The sequence below is a fragment of the Cervus elaphus genome, chromosome 18 (genome assembly GCF_910594005.1).
Source record: "Cervus elaphus chromosome 18, mCerEla1.1, whole genome shotgun sequence".
NCBI lineage: Eukaryota > Metazoa > Chordata > Mammalia > Artiodactyla > Cervidae > Cervus > Cervus elaphus.
This window is the reverse complement of record NC_057832.1, coordinates 111,958,423-111,981,349: the sequence shown is the minus strand read 5'-3', so window position 1 is coordinate 111,981,349 and position 22,927 is coordinate 111,958,423. Positions and strand designations below refer to the sequence as shown.

The 22,927-nt window shown below is 43.4% G+C and overlaps 2 protein-coding genes across 2 annotated transcripts; one reads left to right on the top strand and one right to left on the bottom strand.

The window, feature by feature from the left end:
• Positions 1-5,621: 5,621 nt before the first annotated feature.
• Positions 5,622-6,560, bottom strand: LOC122674051 (olfactory receptor 6V1). The gene has a single exon (XM_043872077.1). It carries the CDS (start codon positions 6,558-6,560, stop codon positions 5,622-5,624), a length of 939 nt encoding a protein of 312 aa, XP_043728012.1.
• Positions 6,561-21,774: 15,214 nt separating this feature from the next.
• LOC122673924 (olfactory receptor 9A4-like) lies at positions 21,775-22,721 on the top strand. The gene is given in 2 exon segments (XM_043871807.1): positions 21,775-21,948; positions 21,951-22,721. Coding segments are annotated over 2 exon segments (945 nt in total).
• Positions 22,722-22,927: the final 206 nt, after the last annotated feature.

The following is a 22,927-nucleotide window of genomic DNA, read 5'->3' as shown; positions in this document are numbered from 1 at the left end:
ATACTAAAGGGCAATTCCATGAGGTTCCCTTCCATAAGATATGATGCTTGTCACTCTCAAGGGAAGGAGAAGGACAAAGATGCTGGGTTGAATAGGGAACAAGATCTAAGGGGAAACCCCAGGCAAAATGCTATGCTGATGGTCTGGAGCCCTCCTGAAAACTGATAGTTAAAATTTTAGGAATTAAACATACTTATTATTAAAAATTAAATAATAGACATGTGCAATGAAGTAGATTGTGTTAAAAACAAAGGTAATAAAAACTCAAAGCTCCTCATTATTTTACTCCCTTTTACTTTGTTTCATCCCACTGAAGTTATCTGTGTTACTTGTATCGATATGGTAGAAATACTGGTCTCCAAGCTCAGTGATGCCATCTTGGTAGCTTGAATTAGACATGATGGGAGTGAAACTGACAGCAAGGAAACTGGTGAATGCTGGAAGTCAGCAAATGCTACAACTGGAGGACCAGAGATTAATATTTACCAGCAGGCCCCTGGGTCACTCACTTTTCTTCCGTATTCATCAGGCATGGTTGCAAGGATCCTATTTACAACAGGAAATTTAAAGTTTAAGGAGTTGGTGGAACTAGATTGATAAAAACATGGTGCTCCGTAGGCACTGCTGAAAATTTCCACCTTGGCCTTAGAAAGTTTTGCACCTCACCTCACTCCTAAAATGCAGGGCCTTCATGGTATGACTGGTCATTCTAGGAATCAGGCCTGACTTTTGTATGAAAATGACTTGATTCCTTTATCATCTGCATCAAAACATCCATATCTCGGTTTCTTGCTCCCTAGTCCCTTCAGCCGGAAGGAATGAATCTACTTTCATTTCTCATTGGGATTTGCATTTGTGACAATAGGTTCTTGTGCTAGCTTTTCAGAACCTTATATTTCTAATGGTTGCTTACTAGGACATTGTATCTCTGAGGCTGGAATGTTGGACAAATGAAGGGAAGATGGGGGATGCATTTTAGAGTCAGGAAATCCTGCCATCGTTTTTACCTGTATTTAAGTTAGCTTTAGATGGGGAGGTATAGATCGGGAATTTGGGATTGACCACGTAAACTCTTCTATATTTAAAATAGATAACCAACAAGGACCTGCTGTATAGCACAGGAAATTCTGCTCAATATTCTATAATAACCTAAATGGGAGAAGAATTTAAAACAGAATTGATACACATATGTGTATAACTGAATCACTTTGATGTACACCTGAAACATTTTTAATCAACTATACATCAATATAAAATTTAAAAAATCATTCATATGAAGAGACAGAAAATCTAGACTTTTACCTTACACTTTTCACAAAAAAAAACTCAAAACGGCTCTAAGACCTAAATGTAAAATGCAAAAATAAAGATTCCTAGAATATATACATATGTGTGTACATATATATATGTTTAAGCAATGTTGTACTTAGTCACTTAGTTGTGTCCAACTCTTTTCAACCCCATGGACTGTAGTCCACCAGGCTTCTCTGTCCATGAGATTCTCTAGGTAAGAATACTGCGATGGGTAGCCATTGCCTTCACCAGGGGATCTTCCCAACCGAGGGGGTCTCCTGCATTGCAGGCAGATTCTTTACTTCTGAGCCACCAGGGAAGTCCAATGTGTGTGTGTGTGTGTATGTGTGTGTGTGTGTGTGTGTATGTGTGTGTGTGTGTGTGTGTGCGTACATATATATATATATTATCAGTTCAGTTTAGTCTCTCAGCCGTGTCCGACTCTTTGCGACCCCATGGGCTGCAGCACGCCAGGCTTCCCTGTCCATCACCAACTCCCAGAGCTTGCTCAAACTCATGTTCATCCAGCCATCTTATCCTCTGTCATCCCCTTCTCCTCCTGTCTTCAATCTTTCCCAGCATCAGGATGTTTTCCAATGAGTCAGTTCTTTGCATCAGGTGGCCAAAGCACATATACGTATGTAAATGTATGTATATATATATATATATTTATAAATTAGCTCTTGATATTACAATCTCACCCTGCCTGCTGGCAATTATGTTCCAGTGTAAGCTACTACTGTGGAATGGGAAGGCTATTGCCTTCAGTGAAATGACCTTAAATCAAGTGCCTTTATGTAGACTAACAAATAGATCAATTGTTTCCATTTCCTGGGGAAAATGGTAAAGCAAAAAATTAACATTGCAATTAGACTGAATAAAATTATTTCTTGCATATGTGTTTTATTTATGATTAAATATGTGTTATTTTCTTTCAAGTGTTTGTAGATTCTATTGTGGTAAATGAAATACAAAAGATTTTAAAAGTGACACTGAATCTATGGTTATTTTCTAACTGTAAGTGTTCCTTTCAGGCAAGGGGTGTAAACACACAGTTACTGTTGTGAAGGAGTTCCTAGAATAATTGCCATTACCAGTCTATAAATTTGATGGAAACTTGATGAATATACACTAAATAAAAGGGCTGCTGCTGCTGCTGCTAAGTCACTTCAGTCGTGTCCGACTCTGTGTGACCCCATAGACGTCAGCCCACCAGGCTCTCCGGTCTCTGGGGCTAGAGGAGTCTATACTGAGGGACTTCAGACTCTGGAGATGCTAACTTTTAATTAATCTAGCTTTGATCTGGACAGGAGAATTTCTGAGGATGGAGAGATGGAAAGGAAGTTTGAAAAACCAGATACTGCAGTCAGTTCTGTCATTGTTCTGACCAACTCATTCTTTCACTCAGCCATGGCTACTTTATCTATTAGATGGTGATAAAGCACTCCTTGTAAGACTTCCCTGGTGGTCTAGTGGTTAAGAATCCACCTTGCAATTCAGGGAATGCAGGTTTGATCTTTGGTTGCAGAACTAGGACCCCACATGCCTTGGACCAACTAAGGCCACACATATCAGCTACTGAAGCCCATGGGGGTCTCTGCAGGACACAAATAGCTAGTCCATGTGCCACAACGAAAGATCCCACATAATGCAGTGAAGATCCTGGTGCCACAACTAAGACTGGACACAGCCAAATAAATAAGTAAATATTAAAAAAAATTTTTTTTTTTTTTAAAGAAAGTACTGCTCAGCTGCAGCCTGATAATTGGTTTTTCCCTTCAGGGCTCTTATAGCACTTGTTACAAGTAGGAGAACCCTTTATTAAAATGTGGTGGGATTAATTGTACTTTTTCCTCTCTCTCTCAGTTGGAGAATGCTTTGAATTTAGAATCCACATTTCTTTGATTTTTACCAGCCAGTGAGTGGAGTACATTGCTGGTGTTGAGTGATCTGTGTGTTTTTACCTCATTGAATTACTTTGAGAATAAAAGCAGGTGAAAAAAATGCATAAAAATAGTCGATAAAGTGTGAAAAAACATGGTAACATATTATCAGTAGAATTATCTTTAATTCGTTCATCAAGTTTTTATTTATGTTAAGTGAGTGAAAGTCATGTCCGACTCTTTGGGACCCCACGTACTGTAGTCCATGGAATTCTCCAGGCCAGAATACTGGAGTGGTAGCCATTCCCTTTTCCAGGGGATCTTCCCAAACCCAGGGATCGAACCCAGCTCTCCCACATCACAGGTGGATTCTTTACCAGCTGAGCCACCAGGGAAGCTATTTATTATTTGAGGTGGTAAAAAGAGGATAATTTAGAAAAAAATAAAGCAATTGTTTCAACAGCAATAGCAAAACACCAGAGTCATTGCGCTGATGTATAACTGGAGAAGACAGATTTTCCAGCAGAAGATGAAATGAGGTACCTAAAGAGATCTTCTAAAAGATTTTTTCAGAAAGTCAGAGAAAGGGGCACCTCAGTTAAGAAGGGGGTCTCCGGGGTGGCACCCATGGACCAGCAGGGACTCCTCAGGGAGCCACGGCTCCAAAGCTGGAGCGTCTGTGCCCACCAGCGTGGCCCACAGTCCAGCCTTGTTCACTCCCACACAGCAGAGCTAAGCTCGACACTTCTGGTAAATTGGTAGTTCTTATTCTCATCTTATAAGCAGCGCTAGGAGTACTCCCTTGATGAGTGAACTCACTGATGTTTACTGGGAAATTCCGTTCGGTAAGTTTAACTGTTTTTACAGAAATAGCTTGGCAGAATATTTTACAATGGGGCTGTTTCAGAAAATCCCAGATAGAGTGAAAGCGACAAGAACATGATTCTAAGGAGAATGTACCTGAAGGATCTGGAAAATTTCACACATGAGTTATGGGAGGGAAACTCAATGGGAGCTGACATTTCATTCCTGAGGGTATATGGAACCTAATAGGCTTTCAGGAACTTTACACACACACACGTGTGTGTGTGTGTGTGTGTGTGTGTGTGTGTGCGCGCACGTGAGTATAATGACTGGACAAAGGAATTTACTGTATTCACCACAATCTTCTGCCTTTAAGCAGGTGAATGTTTCTAATCATATAGTAGAATAGTTTATTTTTATCTTTCTAAAAATCTCTGTTGGCATCCTCAACTCTATGGACAGGAGTTGGAGCAAACTCTGGGAGATGGTTAAGGACAGGGAAGCCTGGTGTGCTGCAGTCCATGGGGTCACAAAGAGTCAGACACGACTGAGCAACTGAACAACAACAAAGATCTCTTAATATTTCCTCCCTAGAACCCATACAATTCCTGAAAGGTTTGCTCTTAATTCTTATACTTAATGAAGATGTGTCTTGCTTTCTTTAAATTTATTTTCTCTGCACAAGGCTTAGCTGGTGGATTGCCTCCTCACACTGTCCATCTTACATTCAAAGTGTTACTCGGGCGTCACCTTATCAGGAAACTGTCTCCCAGTCCGCAGTCTGGTCTCAATGTTCCTCTTATCTGCTCCCATAAACCTTTCTTTGAATCCATCATTACACGTCACCTGCCGCATAAGCAGATCCTTTTTTACTTTTTGCCACATCACATGGCATGTAGGTTCTTAGTTTCCTGACCAGGAGTCAAATCTGCACCTCCTGCCATGGAAGCACAGAGTCTTAACCATTGAATTGCCAGCAAAGTCCCTGTAAGCTGCTCTTTACCATACCATTCTTTCCCTTCATAGAGCTAAGAGATTTGAAAACTGTCAACGTCTTGTTTACATTTTACCCTGCCCCAGGCACAGTTGTAGTGCCTGACACGCAGAGTCTGCTCAGCATTGGTGAAATGAATGAACAGATGAATTCTCGTGTAGTGCATTCTGTACACTTGAAAGATGATGACTTTGGTAAGTGTTGCTCTTCAGCTTAGTTCCATGTAGACCACGTACTCATGGTGCACACACTTAGCAGTGAGGCGTGTGCATGTGTACACACACACACACACACACACACACACACACACTGCGGCTGGGTAGTATTTCTTCATCACAGAAAACTTTTTGTCTGCCCTTCTTTGAATGGCAAGCTCATGCACTTCCCTTTATTAAAAGCCCCAGTCGTGGTTCCCCAGACTCCAGGCTACATTCTGAGTTCTTGTCACTGCTAGTGGATAAGGGGGGGAATTCCACATGGTCTTTGAGACCTTCAGGCCAGCCAGGGTGCTACCAAAGACTCATTGTGGTTACCACTCTCAGGCACAGAGGGAAAGTCTGAAACAGGGGTCATCCTGCCCAGGTTAGTACCCTGCCTGCTCAGAGAATGACCTGGCTGATTGAGCCTGGCTGGGTCCCTCGGGCCCCTCATGATACCTGGAGGAGGCCTTTCAGCCTCTGCATCTGGCCTCGTAGCACAGCCTTGAACGTCTCGTTGCGGAGGGTGAGGATAAAGGGGTTGAGGAAGGGCGTGAGGATGGACGTCACCAGGGCCACAGTCTTGTTGACCTCCGCAGAGTGTGCTTTGCCAGGCCGGACATAGAGGAAGATGGTGCTGCTGTAGCCAATGAAGACCAGGGTGAGGTGAGAGCTGCACATGGAGAAGGCCTTCTGGCGGCCGCTGGCAGAGGGGAGACGGAGCACGGTGCTCACGATGTAACCATAGGAGACGAGGGTCACCAGGAAGGAGCTGAGGACAAAGGCCAGGGCCATCACAAAGTCCCAGGATCCCAGCAGCCTGGTGTCTGAGCAGGACAGCTGCAGCAGAAGGGCGTTGTCACAGAAGTGGTTAATGACGTTGCCGTGGCAATAATTGAGATGAACCCGGGAGAAGACAGTGGGCACCATGGCCAGGAAAGGAGTTGCCCAGGCAGCCCCTGCTAGCTGGGCACACACAGCCCCGCTCATCAAAGTGCCATAGTGCAGGGGGTGGCAGATGGCCACAAAGTGGTCCAGGGCCATGTCAGACAGGATGAGGAAGGAGGTGGAGCCCAGGGAGAAGTAGAAGTAGAACTGGACCATGCAGCCAGTGAAGGAGATGACCTTGTGGGGGGCCAGCAGGTCAGAGAGCATCCTGGGCACGGCAGTCATGGTCACCAGGATCTCCAGCAGGGAAAAGTTGCCCAGGAAGAAGTACATGGGTGTGTGGAGGTGGGTGTCAACGAAGATTGTGATGATGATGACTGTGTTTCCTATGAAGGCGAGAAGATAAAGCACAAGGAAGGGCCCGTAGAGTAGGATCTGCAGTTCGCCAAGATGGGAGAAGCCCAAGAGGATAAATTCAGAAGGGTGGCTCAGATTTGCCATGGTGCCGGGGCTGGGAGCCTGAGAGGAAAGGCAACAAGAGACAGAGATGGAGAGACAGAGAGAGACAGACAGAGAGAACCAGTGACCGTGAGACAAGGCTAGAGGCGGAGGAAGAGAGGCTGGTATGGTCATGGGTTCACAGAAGGAGAGATAAAGACAAGAGAAAAAAATGGGAATATGAGAATCATTGAGAAACAGGGAATCATAGAAGAAAAACATGGAAATCTACTGATAAGGAGAGAGGAAAGCAGACAGGAGCAGAGGAGGAAAGACAACACAGCAACAGACATTTAGAGAGAGGGCAAGAATGGAATGAAACAGGAATGGAGGAGTAGGAGAGGAATACCCAATAGGTGAGAGGGAAACAGAAAAAGATAGGGAGAGGAGGGAACATGGAAAGAGAGAATTTGTGTCAGTCAATCAGATGCCCAGAGTGTAGGGTGATGCTGGGGGTCTCTGTCATGATCCAGAGAGTCTGAGAGCCCTCTTACAGCTCCCTTTATGTCTTTCTGGGCTGTCTCCCTGGTGAGGACCCTCCATCACTCACATTTCTCCAGTTATGATCATGAAGTGAATGGGAAGTCAGAGTTTCAAGCCAATAAATTAACATCCTTTGGGGAGGACCCCCTGGTGTATGTATCCAAAGACGGGGAGCAGAAGGAACACAGGAGGGCACAGAGACCAGCCTGGAACTAGATAGGGACTGGAAGGGCATCAGCATTCTAGCCAGTGGCGGGCACTGCTCTGATGAGGCAGTGTCCAGGGGGACATCCCCCAGACATCCCCACCCCTTGCCCACATCCCAACTCTGCCCACTCAACCCTAGTGGTTTGGAGCATAAGCTCTGGACCTAGGTTGGATTCTGATCTGATGTTTGTCAAACGTAAATCTGCTGCTCTCTACTACTTCCCTCTCTTAGCCTCAACCTCAGTTCAGTTCAGTTGCTCAGTCATGTCCGACTCTTCGCGACCCTATGAACTGCAGCACGCCAGGACTCCCTGTCCATCACCAACTCCAGGAATTTACCCAAACCCATGTCCATTGAGTCAGTGATGCCATCCAACCATCTCATCCTCTGTCATCCCCTTCTCCTCCTGTCCTCAATCTTTCCCAGCATCAGGGTCTTTTCAAATGAATCAGTTCTTCACATCAGGTGGCCGAAGTATTGGAGTTTCAGCTTCAGCATCAGTCCTTCCAATGAGTACTCAGGACTGATTTCCTTCAGGATGGACTGGTTGGATCTCCTTGCAGTCCAAGAGACTCTCAAGAGTCTTCTCCAACACCACAGTTCAAAAGCATCAATTCTTCGGTGCTCAGCTTACTCAGATATAAAATGAAGATAATAATAGTACTAGCTTCGTGAGCTAAGACAGAGATTAAATGAGTCATTTGCTTAGTTACAGTGATGGGCATGGACCAGGGGCTCAGAAATTAGTCGTTGTCATTGTAGTCATTGTCATCATATGACGCCAATGAACTTAAATTTTCTTGGACCTATGATTCTTTAGAGTCAATATGTGTGTGAAGGTGTGTGTAGTAGGGGTGTGTGAAATTTCCAAGCTTTATGCTGTCCTTTAGAACTTCAGTTCACTAAAAGGATATTTTTTTAAAAATCTTCAATTTTCAAGGAAAATAAATTTTGCAGTACAAATGATCAGAAGTGGAAAGATTCAAGATGTGTGTAGACATAACTCTGGCCTTCTCTTTGGCTCCATAAAAGCTGCATCTGAAGCTGTGTCCTGGCCAACAGTCATGGCATTCCAATTTGAAGAAGAAGGGCTGTCCCTCCGTCAGCCTTGTACCCACTGGTAAACCTTGTGTGTGAGTGTATGCTCAGTTATGTCCAACTCTTTGTGACCCCATGGACTGTAACCCGCCAGGCTCCTCTGTCTTTGGGATTCTCTAGGCAAGAATACTGGAATGGGCTGACATGTCCTCTTCCAGGGTATCTTCCCAGAGATGGAACCTGTTTCTTCTCTGTCTCCTGCATTGCAGGCAGATTGTTTATTGCTGAGCCACTGGGGAAGCCTGGCAAACCTTAATGGTAGGGCTCAAATCTATACCCAGCACTGATCAATTCAAACCAAGTCCCATGTCTGCGCTCTCTGGAAGCCTGACCCCCAAGCAAACCCAAATCACTCACTTTAGCCTCTAAGCACTACATCTTCTTTTTGAGCTGCTCTTGTGAAGAAATCCATGTCTAGAGACTCCTGCCTGTTGGGTCCAGTTTGTGACATGATTGAGGTGCGATCTGCAGTCTATCACCCTGGGTTAGTGGGCTGCAGCTGGCAAGGGTGGACAGGGGCGTGTGCACAGCTGGAATGGGGGTGTCCTGTGCGGTGAGCGGCTCCACAAGCTATAACATCTCTAACCCTTACGTGAATTTCCTAGTTAAAGGCTTACCTGTGTCACCATAGAACCCAGCACACCAGCACTGATGTGGGGCTTGAAGTGGGAAAGAAGGCTTTCTTGAGACCAGAGGAAAACACTGTATCTTTTTCCCCAAAGATAAGTGTTCTTGGGGCTCTTTCTTGCCCCTGGCTTTTTGATGTGGTTTACAGCTGAGCTTATCCTGGATGGGAACCCAGACTCCAGCAAAGTGTCCTCTGTGGGGATGATGAGAAAGCAAGGAGCCCTCTGGGGATGAAGAGACACTGGTGTTACTCCCCAGATTAATGAGAGGCTTGCTGCTCGGAGGAAGTAACATTTGAGAAAGAGCTCTAAATGAGGAAAGGGAGAGAGACCAAGATACCTCTAAGAAGACAATGGTTTAGGATTGGTTCCTGGCCCTTACCTTCCTCCCAGGACTGTGGGGGAAAAATGAGTTCGTGGAAAAAGCGCAGAGGAATTTCCCCGGCTGGACTAAAATTGTGGCAGACTGGATGCCTGGCTAGGGTTAGATCCAGAGTTGTCATTTGGAGAATTTGCACCCCCCAGATCCAAGGTTCAGAGACTGGGGAGACGGGGAATGGAGACCCTGGATTACAGCACCCTCTTGTCTGAATTTTCCAAAATGTCATCTGGGGAGGTGGGGAATTGGAGGTGTAAGCTTAAGAGGAGAAACGTTCTCCTCAAAGGCAGAGCCCCTAATAGACACATCTTGGGAGCTGCCCAGACTGAAAAGGGCTGGTCTGAGTCCTGTGGGAACATGCATACCTGGGCGGTGAGTGAAGGCAAGGTGGTAGGATCCAGCTCCCTGGTAAACTCTGAGTCACAGTCCTTCATCTCGGAGAAGTTCAGACTTCATGTGCACCACCCGACTTAGCCGCCCCCTGCCAACCCTACCCAGACAGACATGACGACAAAGAAACAGCAAGCAAAAGCTTTCCAACCAGGATGGTGCCCAGTGGTTCTGAGGTAAAGAACCACAAGGGCTGAAAGGAGTTTCCTAGATGACCTTTCTGGAGGATTTGAATCCAGAACTGAATTTTTAAGACAGAGCTATTGATAATAAAAAAGATTTTTAGATGATTCTGGACAGAAATGGGGGGGATGATAGCAGAAAGGAGTGCATTGCTGGTAGGAGCTCAGAAGGACAGACAGGATGGTCAGTCAAAGCAGAACTTGAGAACTGACAGGCAAGCGCATTGCCGGGCTTGTGTAGGCCCCGTGGCTGTATTTTCTATTGCTTCTGTAGCAAATTGCTTGGCTTAAACACTACAAATTCATTATCTTAAAGACTCTGTATGTCTACATTTCTTATCAAACAGGTCTTTGTTGTTGTTGCTGCTTAACTGATGTCAAGTCCAACTCTTGTGACCTCATGGACTATAGCCCACCAGGCTCCTCTGTCCATGGGATTTCCCAGCAAGAATACTGGAATGGGTTGTCATTTCCTCCCCCAGGGGATCTTCCTGACCTAGGGATCGAATCTAAGTCTCCTGCATTGGCAGGTAGATTCTTTACCATTGAGTCACCAGGGAAGCCCTCACAGGCCTGAAGTAAAGTGAAGTGAAGTGAAGTCGCTCAGTAGTGTCCGACTCTTTGCTACCCCATGGACTACAGCCTACCGGGCTCCTCCCTCCATGGGATTCTCCAGGCAAGAATACTGGAGTGGGTTGCCATTTCCTTCTCCAGGCCTAAGGAGGCTAAAATCAGGAGGTTGCTGGAACTGTGCCTCTCTCTGAAGGCTCCTTGGTTTTTCCAGCTTCTGACAGCTGCTATGACTGAATCTAAACCCAGTCCTTTTTTTGCACTGTTCCTTGTTCATTCAATCCCTAGACCCTGTGATGAGTCTTAGTTCCTAAGTGCAGTGAGAGATTCTTAGAATGTCCACTAGTGGAGCCTCCTACCTGTGGTACCCAGAGTCTGACACGGAGATATGAGACCCTTAAGGATGGGACAAGTGACCCACACAGCTAAAATGTGTCCAAGACTTATGTTGAGTCTGTGATTTAATACTCATTGTTTCTATACAATAACATAGGGCAGCAGTGTGGTTGATGTAGGGCTGGAAAGAGAGAATGAGTTCTATGGGGGAAACCACATGAAAACAGTTCTCTTGCTGTCCCTTGTTTCAGAGGATGAGTGTACCTGGTTCCGTTTACCCTGTTCTAATCTTAGAAGGCCTGCTGAGTTTCAGAACTGAACTGGACTGGATGGGAAACTAGATTCCAGTGGGTGCTCTTTGTAGGAATGACAAGGAAAGCAACAAGCCCCTGGGGGCTCAAACTAACACCCAGAGGCAGGGAGGTCCATCCTAGGTCTCCAGAAGCACATAAATAATGGGTGTGGGGGGTGTGTGTGTGTGTGTGTTTGGGGGTGGGTGTTGAAAGTAAGGTCTAGTTTTGGAGTCTGGCATTTGCATAGTACTTGTTCACTATGGATTCAATGGATAAGGACACCTTAGTTTCTTCATGTGTAAAGTGAGGATAAGAGTACCTCCCCCATGAAGTTGTTTTCAGAATCAAGGAAAATTGCATGCAAAGCACTAATATAGTTCTACCCTGAATATAGGGAAAATGTGGCAAATGTTAATAAGTTGGGACCAGTGAGTGAAGGAAGTGGAAGAGGTCTTTCCCCAGCCCTTCCTGTCCACTGGCCTCCTTGGCCATCTGAACGATGTTATTGGTTGAATGAGAGCCTGAAGCTTCAGGGTGCCCAGGTGTGAATTTTGCCTGCTCCCCCAGCTCCTATGAGGCTAACTTCCCTTGGCACCCCTTCAGCTATCATAGACACTGAGGTTGTTACAGCCACACACTTAAGCTCAAGGACTAATAATTATTGTTATGGGCAAATGCAATCCACAATCATTGATTTGATATTTACTGAACACCTGCTTTGTACCTATCTGTAATTTATTCAACTCAAAGCACCTGTCTTTGATTATGAAACCTTTGTGGATAGGTCTTCAAAAGTATATTTTTGAGTCTTAGAATCTTAGTGGTGGTAAGATCCTTAGTGGTCCTTCTGGTCATCCCCTCCCCAGTGCATCAGTTCCTGCAGAAAGCAGCTCCTTCTACCCTGTAGAAGGCTGATCCAGCACCCAGGAGTCCATGGTCATTCATTCTAACTCAGCTAGTAAATTTTTGTGTGACCTTAACCAGTTCCTCTAGCTTGCCAACAAAGGTCCATCTAATCAAAGCTATGCTTTTTTCTATTAGTCCTGTGTGGATGTGAGAGTTGGACTATAAAGAAAGCTGAGCACCGAAGAATTGATGTTTTTGAACTGTGGTGTGGAGAAGACTCTTGAGAGTCCCTTGGACTGCAAGGAGATCCAACCCATCAATTCTAAAGGAAATCAGTCTTGAATATTCATTGAAAGGACTGATGTTGAAGCCGAAACTCCAATACTTTGGCCACCTGATGCGAGGAACTGACTCATTTGAAAAGACCCTGATGCTGGGAAAGATTGAAGGTGGGAGGAGAAGGGAATGACAGAGGATGAGATGGTTGGATGGCATCACCGACTCAATGGAAATGAATTTGAGTAAACTCCTGGAGTTGGTGATGGACAGGGAGGCCTGGCATACTGCAGTCCATGGGGTTGCAAAGAATCGGACACGACTGAGCGACTGAACTGAACTGAACCAGTTCCTCAGTCTCTCTGGGTGTCAGGCTCATCATATGTAGATACAGTTGTGGAAGATGCTTTCTTTCCTTCTCTAACAGTCTCTGACCCTTATTAATATCACTAGTTATTCTAATCTCTTGTTCTTTTACCTCCAAATATGGCACTCCTGGCCCCAACCCAGAGGGAGAAGAAGTTTTGCCCTAAGCTGGTTCTTCTCTCTTTTTTCTTCCCTGCCTCCATCCATCTACTTCCCTCTCTTTCCCTCTGTTGATCTGTCTCTCTTTCTCCCTCATTTACCTTTATTTTAAAAATATCTGAAAAAACCATAACCCTGGATCTATATGGCATGCTTTAAAATAAATTCTAAGTGGTTCAAATGGATTTAAATACAATAATCAACAAATGAAATTGTTTTTCTTTTTAAGTTACCTCTGAATATGTATGTGGGCTTTTATAAAGAAATACAGATCCCAGAATACTGAAAACTGTTAAATTTAACTACATAAGAATTAAAATTTATGCATGAAAATAATAAAACAAAAATAAAAATGCGAAATAAAAGTTTATTTTATTGGTACATAAAGTTTACTTCTAAACTGATAAGCTCACTAAAGACAAACATAATTGCTTTTAAAACACTGAAAAAAAAATAAAAAAAACACTGAAAATAGTTCAACTTATTTAAGTCAAAAGACTGGAAATTTAACAATATTGTATAATAACAGTTGTTTTTCAGATAATGTCCCGAAAATTTATCAGCAAACGTAGTGGACATTGTCTTTTCTCTGACAGAGTGTATTTGATGAAGAATATTATCTTATATAACAGCCAAATATATATATATACACACACACACACACACACAAACATGCACATCTATACTTGCAGAAAATCATTTTGATAAAGAATCTATGAGTTTGTTTTAGCTCTTGGAACAATGCCTGTATAGATGTAAGAGAGAAGGTATTTGGGCAGAGGGGGAGGCTGAGCTACATTGCAGCAAGGACTTTGCTGCAGTGGAAGTGTGGAGTCTTAACCACCAGACCGCCAGGGAAGTCCCTCAGGCTGATTTCTGTTACTATAAAGCAGATACTGCTTTTCTACAGTTTATTAACAGAAAAATGTAGTATTGACTTAATGTCCTGATTCTTTTGCCTAACATAACCATGTAGAGACTTATTGGTGATGATACATACATCAACAGTTCATTCCTTTTTATTGTTGAGTGGTATTCCACTGTCTAGATGAGCCACCATTTATTTATCCATTGACCTAATGATTGTCACTGGGTTGTCAGCAGTTTATTATAAGTAAAACCATCAGTGTCCATAAGCCTGTCTGGTGGGTATATGTTTTCATTCATCCTGGGAAACTATCCAGTAGTGGAATTCTAGGTTTGTATGTTGCCTGGGAAATCCCGTGGACAGAGGATCCTGGCAGGCTACAGTTGATGGGGTCACAAGAGTCAGACTTGACCTGGCAACTAAACCACCACCACCATGGTGAGTGTATGTTTAACTCTGCATTCCCACCAGCAGGGTCTGAGAGTTCTAGTTGCTCCATTTCTTCACCAACGGTTTCTGTATTTAAAATCAATTGAAGATGTTGAGCATCTTTTCATATATTTCTTAGCCATCTGTATGTCTTCTTTGGAGAAATGTCTGTTTAGGTCTGTCTGCCCACCTTTTGATTGGGCTGTTTGTTTTTCTGGTATTGAGCTGCATGAGCTGCTTGTATATTTTGAAGATTAATCCTTTGTCAGTTGTTTCATTTGCTATTATTTTCTCCCATTCTGAGGGTTGTCTTTTCATCTTGCTTATTATTTCCTTTGTTATGCAAAAGCTTTTAGATTGAATTAGGCCCCATTAGTTTATTTTTGTTTTTATTTCATTACTCTAGAAGGTAGGTCTTGCTTCTGCAATGGCTCAGACAGTAAAGAATCCTCCTGTAACTCAGGAGACCCAGGTTCGATCCCTGGGTCATGAAGACCCCCCAGAGCAGGGAATGACTACCCACTCCAATATTCTTGCCTGGAGAATTCCATGGGCAGAGGAGACTGTCGGGCTATAGTCCATGGGGTCCAGTCCACAGAGTCAGGCACAACTGAGTGACTAACAACACACACACACATACACAGAGGAGGTGAATCACAGAGAATGTGATTTATGCTGTGATTTATGTTACAGCATATTCTATGACATAAAGAGTATTCTGCCTATGTTTTCCTCTAAGAGTTTTATAGTTTCTGATCTTACATTTAGGTCTTTAACCCATTTTGAGTTTATTTTTGTGTATGATCCTACTTGCAGGGAGGCAAAGGAAAAGCATTCATAAAGAGCAAACTTTTGGACACAGTGAGGAGAGAGAGGGTGGGATGATTTGAGAGAGTAGCATTTAAACTTATATTAATACATTACCATATATAAAATAGATAGCCAGTGGGAATTTGCTGTATAATGCAGGGAAACCAAAGTTGGTGCTTTGTGACAACATAGAGGAATGGGATGAGAAGGGAGGTGGGAAGGAGGTTCGATATGGAGGGGTCATATGTATACCTATGGCCAATTCATATTGATGTATGGCAGAAATCATCACAATATTATAATTATCTAATTAAAAGTATAATTAAATTAGACTTTAATTTAAAAGTTTAACTAAAAATATAAATTAAAATTTAAAAAATCAATTGAAGATGTATGTTTGGATCTGTGTCTGAATTTTCTATTTTATTCATCTGCACGTCCCTTGATCTGCATGATGTTATGTCAATAACATTCTGTCTTGATTGTTTGTGTGTGTTTAGTTGCTAAGTCATGTCCAATTCTTTTTTGTGACCCCACGGACTGTGTAGCCTGCCAAGCTCTGCTGTCCATGGGATTTTCCAGGCAAGAATACTGGGGTGGGTTGCCGCTCCTTTTCCAGGGGATCTTCCCAACCCAGGGATTGAACCTGTGTCTCCTGCATTGACAGGCAGGTTCTTTAACACTGAGCCACCAGGGAAGCCCTCTGTCTTGATTACTGTAGCTTTATAGTAAGTCTTTTAATGTGTACTATAAGTCCTCCAGCTTTGTTCCTTTCTAAAAAAATTTACTGGGTATTCTAGGTCCTTCACATTTGCATCAAAACCTTAGAGTCACCTTTACAATGTTTTTTTTTAAAAGCCTCCTGGGATTTGACTGAAATTGTATTGTGTCTATATACTAATATGGAGAGATTTGAAGTTCTAACACAATTGCAGTTGCATGTTCTGATTTATGAAAATAGAATATTCACCTATTTAGATCTCTTTAATTTCTCTCAGCAATGTTTTACAATTTCAAGTATACATGTCATGCATATAGTTTGTCTAATGTGTTCTGTAGTTTTTCATGTTTTTGGATATTATTGTTACATATTTTTAAATTTTCAACATTCATTGCAAGTTTAGAGAAATGTAAGACATTTTTGCATATTGAGCTTTTTCCCTATGACCTTGATAATCATTTATTAGTTCTAGTTCCTTTTTTGTGGACTTCTTAGGATTTTCTACAAATAGAGTTATGACTATAAATAAATAATTTTGTTCATTTCCTAGCTGTATGCTTCCCATTGCATTTTCTTTCTGTACTGTATTAGCTAGCACTTCCAGTATGAAGTTGAGTAGAAGTGAGGAGAACAGATATCTCTGTCGTGTTCCCTGTCTTAGAAGAAGGCTTTGTCTCTTATCAGGCTTCATATTAGCACTACACTTTTGTAGGATGGTACTTTCAGGTTGAGGAAGATTCCTTTGGCTCCAAGCTGAATGAGAGTTTTTAATCAAAGGTTGTTCTTCTTTGGTAAATAGCTTTTCTGCTCCTATTGAAGTGGTCATGTAGCTTTTCTTTTTACTTCTGTTAACATGGTGATTTATATTGATTAATCTCCTAATATGAACCAACCTGGCATTTCTGAAATAAAATCACCACTTTGTTATTGCGTGTTGTTTTCTTTACATATTGCTGGATTTGAATTTTTAATATTTTTATTAAGGAATTTTGCTTCTATGTTCCTGAGGAATATTGGTTTGTAGGTTCATTTTCCTGTGATGCCTTTAGTATCAAAATGATTCTGGCTTGATAAGAAGGATGGGGCAGTGTTCTCTTTTCCTCAATTTTGCTAGAAGATTTTGTGTTGGGTTCATGTGATTTCTTTCTTAAATGTTTGATAGAATTCACCAGTAAACCCATCTGAACCTGTAGTTGTCTGTGTAGGAAGGTTTTTAGGTAGGAATTCATTTATTTAACAAATTTTGGGTCAGTTGTTCAGTTTCATTTTAGTTAGTTATAGTAATTTTTATTAAAAGAAAAGATTTTCCATGGATTACCAAGTGATTTCTCTTTTGAGATATTGTTGTTGCCTTCAATTTAAAATTAAAATGAAATTTTGGTTATCCCTTTGGTTGCTTGTGGATCAGGAAATCAATTACTAACATATCATAGTGGTGTGCAAACCAATCCAGAATCTGTGAAGTGTAAATGGTCCCAATGGAAAGAAATAGCTAAAACGTATCTAACTTTTGAACTAAAAATTCCAGCTCTTTGGATTTATTCCATATGCAAAAAGTTGTATAGACTTAAAAATGTCTATTTATAACATCAATTTTCATAAGAAAAATAGAAAAAACAACAAAAAGTTATTAATAGAGGGCTTGCTAATAAGGACATGTATAAAATGAAAAACAATGCAAAAACAGTAAGGCAATATGTGTTGAGCTGGGAGAGACTCTTTTGTATGCTGTTAAGTGAGAGAGTAATGGGGCGGCAAAGAGTTGGACACTACTGAGAAACTGAACGCAACAACAAAAGTTGTGAAGCAGATTTCCTCAGCATTCTCTTCCAAGGAAAATGTAGATGCCTGCTTAGGAAATTTTTCTGAGATTATATGGCAACTGGGTTGGGATCAGACAGTTTGAGGAATGGAAGGAATATTGCTCTCAAATTATACTCTTCTATACCAGTTGACCGGAGAAGGCAATGGCAGCCCACTCCAGTCCTCTTGCCTGGAAAATCCCATGGATGGAGGAGCCTGGTGGGCTGCAGTCCACGGGGTCACTGAGAGTCGGACACGACTGAACGACTTCACTTTCATTTTTCACTTTCATGCATTGGAGAAGGAAATGGCAACCCACTCCAGTATTCTTGCCTGGAGAACCCCAGGGACAGGGGAGCCTGGTGGGCTGCTGTCTATGGGGTTGCACCGAGTCAGACACGACTGAAGTGACTTAGCAGCAGTAGCAGCAACCAGTTGACATCCTTGGATTTAACAAGTGTGTTTAAACTGGAATCCAAAACTCTCCATAAATGTTTTGTAAGTCTCACATGTGTGTCTCACTGCAGCACCAAGCAGATTTTCACTTTAAGTTTTGTCTGTCATTTCAGGTTGTAACTATAACGACCTCCATTAGGCTGTCCTTAAGCTCTTTCTACATAGAAGTGCCCAGCTGGTGATTAGGGACATGCCATGGAGATAAATGTCTGCAAGCACCTTGCTTGAGTGCTAATAGGTGCACAGGTATGAGAATAGTGGACACCTGAGACAGTAGAGAGGAACAGAGTTGGATTTCAGGGAGGAAATGCCTCATGGGATTTTCAGGGGTCTACAGGGTTTTAGAAAAGGCAGAGGAACCAGAGATCAAATTGCAAATATCTGCTGGATCATAGAAAAAGCAAGAGAGTTCCAGAAAATCATCTATTTCTGCTTTATTGACTATGCCAAAGCCTTTGAATGTGTGGATCACAATAAACTGTGGAAAATTCTGAAAGAGACGGGAATACCAGACCACCAGACCTGCCTCTTGAGAAACCTGTATGCAGGTCAGGAAGCAACAGTTAGAACTGGACATGGAACAACAGACTGATTCCAAATAGGAAAAGGAGTACGCCAAGGCTGTATATTGTCACCCTGCTTATTTAACTTATATGCAGAGTACATCATGAGAAATGCTGGGCTGGAAGAAGCACAAGCTGGAATCAAGATTGCCAGGAGAAATATCAATAATCTCAGATATGCAGATGACACCACCCGTATGGCAGAAAGTGAAGAGGAACTAAAAAGCCTCTTGATGAAAGTGAAAGAGGAGAGTGAAAAAGTTGGCTTAAAGCTCAATATTGAGAAAACTAAGATCATGGCATCCGGTCCCATCACTTCTTGGGAAATAGATGGGGAGACAGTGGAAACAGTGTCACTTTGTTTTTTTGGGCTCCAAAATCACTGAAGATGGTGATTGCAGCCATGAAATTAAAAGACGCTTACTCCTTGGAAGGAAAGTTATGACCAACCTAGATAGCATATTAAAAAGCAGAGACATTACTTTGCCAACAAAGGTCCGTCTAGTCAAGGCTATGTATGGTCTACAGTGGTCATGTATGGATGTGAGAGTTGGACTGTGAAGAAAACTGAGCGCCGAAAAATTGATGCTTTTGAACTGTGGTGTTGGAGAAGACTCTTGAGAGTCCCTTGGACTGCAAGGAGATCCAACCAGTCCATCCTAAAGGAGATCAGTCCGGGGTGTTCATTGGAAGGACTTATGCTGAAGCAGAAACTCCAATACTTTGGCCATCTCATGTGAAGAGTTGACTCACTGGAAAACCCTGATGCTGGGAGGGATTGGGGGCAGGAGGAGAAGGGGGCGACAGAGGATGAGATGTCTGGATGGCATTACCGACTCGATGGGCATGAGTTTGAGTAAACTCTGCAACTTGGTGATGGACAGGGAGGCCTTGCGTGCTGCGATTCATGGGGTCCCAAAGAGTCAGACACAACTGAGCAACTGAACTGACAGGGTCATTACCAGTAGCCTCTGCATTATGAGCCAAGGAGAAATAGGCTTTGGGGGAGGGGGGTTGCTGAAGTTAAGATTTGAGATCCAAATGCAGGCTTTCTTTAAACATTGGCGTATATTTTTGAGTTAATCGTTGGAGCTTCCTATAGCTGGATGAAGAGGGAGCTCATTTTGACTCCAATTATCTAAGAGAATCCTGGGAAGAGCTTAGGACAAAGAGCAGAAGGGGTGACCTACTCAGAGTCTGAGACATCTTCTGGGAACCTAGACTTCGGGCCTCTGAGAAGGCAACCTTGGTATTGAGAAGCCTCTGGTGAGATTTTAGGTTTCCCATTGAACAAAAAGCTGAAAAACTTCTGAAAAGTAATTGCTCAGGGATGGGAAGGACTAAAAGTTTGTTCTACTCTCCCAAGACTGGATGCCCTAAGCCTGGGCTAATTAAGATCAGGGTCCTCAGTGACTAAGTGCCCTTGGGAAGGAGGGAAGTGGGAGAGAAGGAGAGAGAGACCCTCAGCTCCCCACAGCACTGTTATTTCTGGGAGTTTTTCCTAAGTCCTCCCGAGGACACTTTCCTTCACCGTGCATGGATGCAGCACCAAGAAGCTCTGACCCCTGTGCTCAGCTCAGCAGGAGCCAGACGGGACCAGCCCTGCCCGAGCCCCAGTGAGCGTCAGGAGTGGCAGAGGAGCCCGTGCATCGAGGTGAGTGTCTTCTCAGGGTTCCCCTGTACAAGGGACGTGTCGGAGAGGATGAGGATGGGGAGTTCTGCCTTGGCTGCCTTCTAGAGGAAGGACACCGAGAGTCTGAAGACTGGGCAGGGGAGCAGCTGGGAAATGGGCTCCTCTCCTCATCCCGCTGCAGAGCAGAGGGCAGAGTCAGCTCCTCTCTGACCCGGCGCTCCTGCAGGCTCAGCTCCTGATGTCGGTCAGCAGGCTCCTCTCTCCTTTCGTGTGTCTTCATTGAGTGGTGGTTACGGAAACCTGGGGAGAAGCAGACCCCTGAGATTTCCCAATGGTTCTGTCTTTGAAGCCTGGATTCCCATCAGTGTAAGATTGACAGAGGTATTGGGGAAGTCTCAGGAAGGGATGAGAGGAAGGGAAAACGGTAATGTGAGGAAGGCAGGCAAACAGAGAACAGTAGGACCTCAGAGCTACGGCCTTTCTACGCTGACCAGGACCATGTGGTATTCAGTCACAAAGCCTGTGTCCATTCACTCATCATTTGCCAAAAGTTTTCAGCATTTATTTGGCTCCAGAATGTTTATGTATATGTATCTATAATATATACAGAGGACATTTCTTGCCTCCATGGAGTTTACATTCCAGTGTCACAGTTCAACAAAATAAATGAATTTCCTCTCCTGCATCCTTGTTTCATTTTTCTATGGCATGATGAGGAAACTATTTTATATACTTGTTTATGGAATAGTTTCCATTCTCTCCTTGAATATAAGCACCGCAGTACAGGGATTTTTAATTTGCTGTGTTCACTGCAGCGTTTGTTTAATGTTAAAGGAAGGAGTGAAGTAAGAAGTTGAATGTATAACATAACGTCAGATAGTAACATGTTATGAAGAAAACCAACTGTCAAGAATGAAGAGGTCTTTCACGTTTGGGGGAAGGTGAGTGGAAAGAGTGCTTTGAGGAGATGAAATTAGCCTGGTGGGATAGATGAAGTGAGGGGCAGACATCCAGGCACGCTGAGCAACTGAGAACCTTGGATCTAAACTTGTGACAGTCAGGTACCATCTTTCTTCCCTGTCAAGACTTTGCGGGGGGAAATGGCATAAAAGAAGACAGAATCTGCTCAGGGAAGTCATCCCAAGCTCCAGAGTTTCCATTTGGAATACTACCTGATTTGTAACATAGAGATCTTAAAGTCTGGGGAAAGCAGAGATGTTGCTCCGGGACCCTCTGCCTCTCCTCTGCTGAACCCAAGGGGATCTCTGTAATACCCATCAGGATGAAGGGTGGGATAAAATTCACTATTTTGAACATCCTCTGGAATGTCACTATATCATCTGCTATAGGTAAGCTAAGAGGAAAGAACAAACCCCGGATCTAAGGGACTGGCTCAGCATCAAAACTGGCCTCCTTCAAGGCTTAACCTTTGTGCCCTGTGAGAAAGGAGGGGAAAAAAGACAAGAGAGGTGTTCCTCACACAAGTGGAGAGGATGGGATCTTCATCCATTGCAGGCAGTGAACTTTCAGCTGGACCGGAGGTGACAGCATTTAGGTCTGACTTTGTGCAGAGCATCCTCATAGGGTTAGCTAGCCTGGTCCCCAGGTTGGAAATGTTTCCTCATCCTAGGCTGTCCTTCTCTCTTGAGAGCAAGACCTTGTGGAGCAGCATTTCTTTTCTTTTCATCTCTAGGGTTCCCAAGGAGCAGAAATAAGGGCTGAATGATGAGCAATCACTCAAGTGCCACTGAATTCTGCCTTTTAGGGTTCCCTGGGTCCCAGGAACTACATCACATTCTTTTTGCTGTATTCTTTCTCTTCTACTCAGTGACAATAATGGGGAACACCATCATCATCGTGATTATCTGTGTTGATAAACATCTACATTCCCCCATGACCATTTCTTCCTTGGTCATCTCTCTGTCTTGGAAATGCTGACAACATCTATTATCGTCCCCGTGATGCTCTGGGGGTTGCTGCTCCCTGGGATGCAGACAATATCTCTGGCTGCATGTGTGGCCCAGCTCTTCATGTACCTTGCTCTGGGGACCACAGAGTTTGCACTGTTGGGAGTGATGGCTGTGGACCGGTACGTGGCTGTCTGTAACCCTCTGAGGTACAACACCATTATGAACAGCCACACCTGCATCTCGGTGGTGATTGGGTCATGGGTGTTCGGGTTCCTTTCTGAAATCTGGCCAGTCTATGCCACATTTCAGTTTACCTTCTGCAAATCAAACGTCTTAGACCACTTTTTCTGTGACCGAGGTCAGTTGCTCAAACTATCGTGTGATGACACTGTTTTCACAGAGTTTGTTCTGTTTTTAATGGCTATTTTCATTATCATTGGCTCACTGGTTCCAACAATTGTTTCCTACACCTACATCATCTCCACCATCCTCAGGATCCCCACTGCCTCTGGCCGCAGGAAAGCCTTCTCTACCTGTGCTTCCCACTTCACCTTTGTCGTCATCGGCTATGGCAGCTGCTTGTTCCTCTATGTGAAACCCAAGCAAACTCAGGCAGCTGAGTACAACAAGACAGTCTCCCTGCTGATTTTTGTGTTAACCCCTTTGCTGAACCCTTTCATCTTCACTCTCCGGAATGATAAAGTCAAACAGGCCCTTCGAGATGGAGTGAAAAGCTGCTGTCAACTCCTCAAGTATTAACTCTTCTCTCAATTTAGATGATATGATCTTGACTCAAGATTACTCAGTTACCTAGAAAATGCTACCCTTACCATTGTCTCTGTTACAAAAACATAATAGAATGTACAACTCCTGATCAGGCCATGGAAGACAAGGCATGTAAAAATGAGATCTGTACTCAACTCACTAGAAACTCACAGTGTTTGTTTCAATTTGCTTCCCCTGTG

Excerpts from the sequence above, each read along its gene's own strand:
- LOC122674051 (XM_043872077.1), bottom strand. The coding sequence starts at position 6,560 with ATGGCAAATCTGAGCCACCCTTCTGAATTTATCCTCTTGGGCTTCTCC.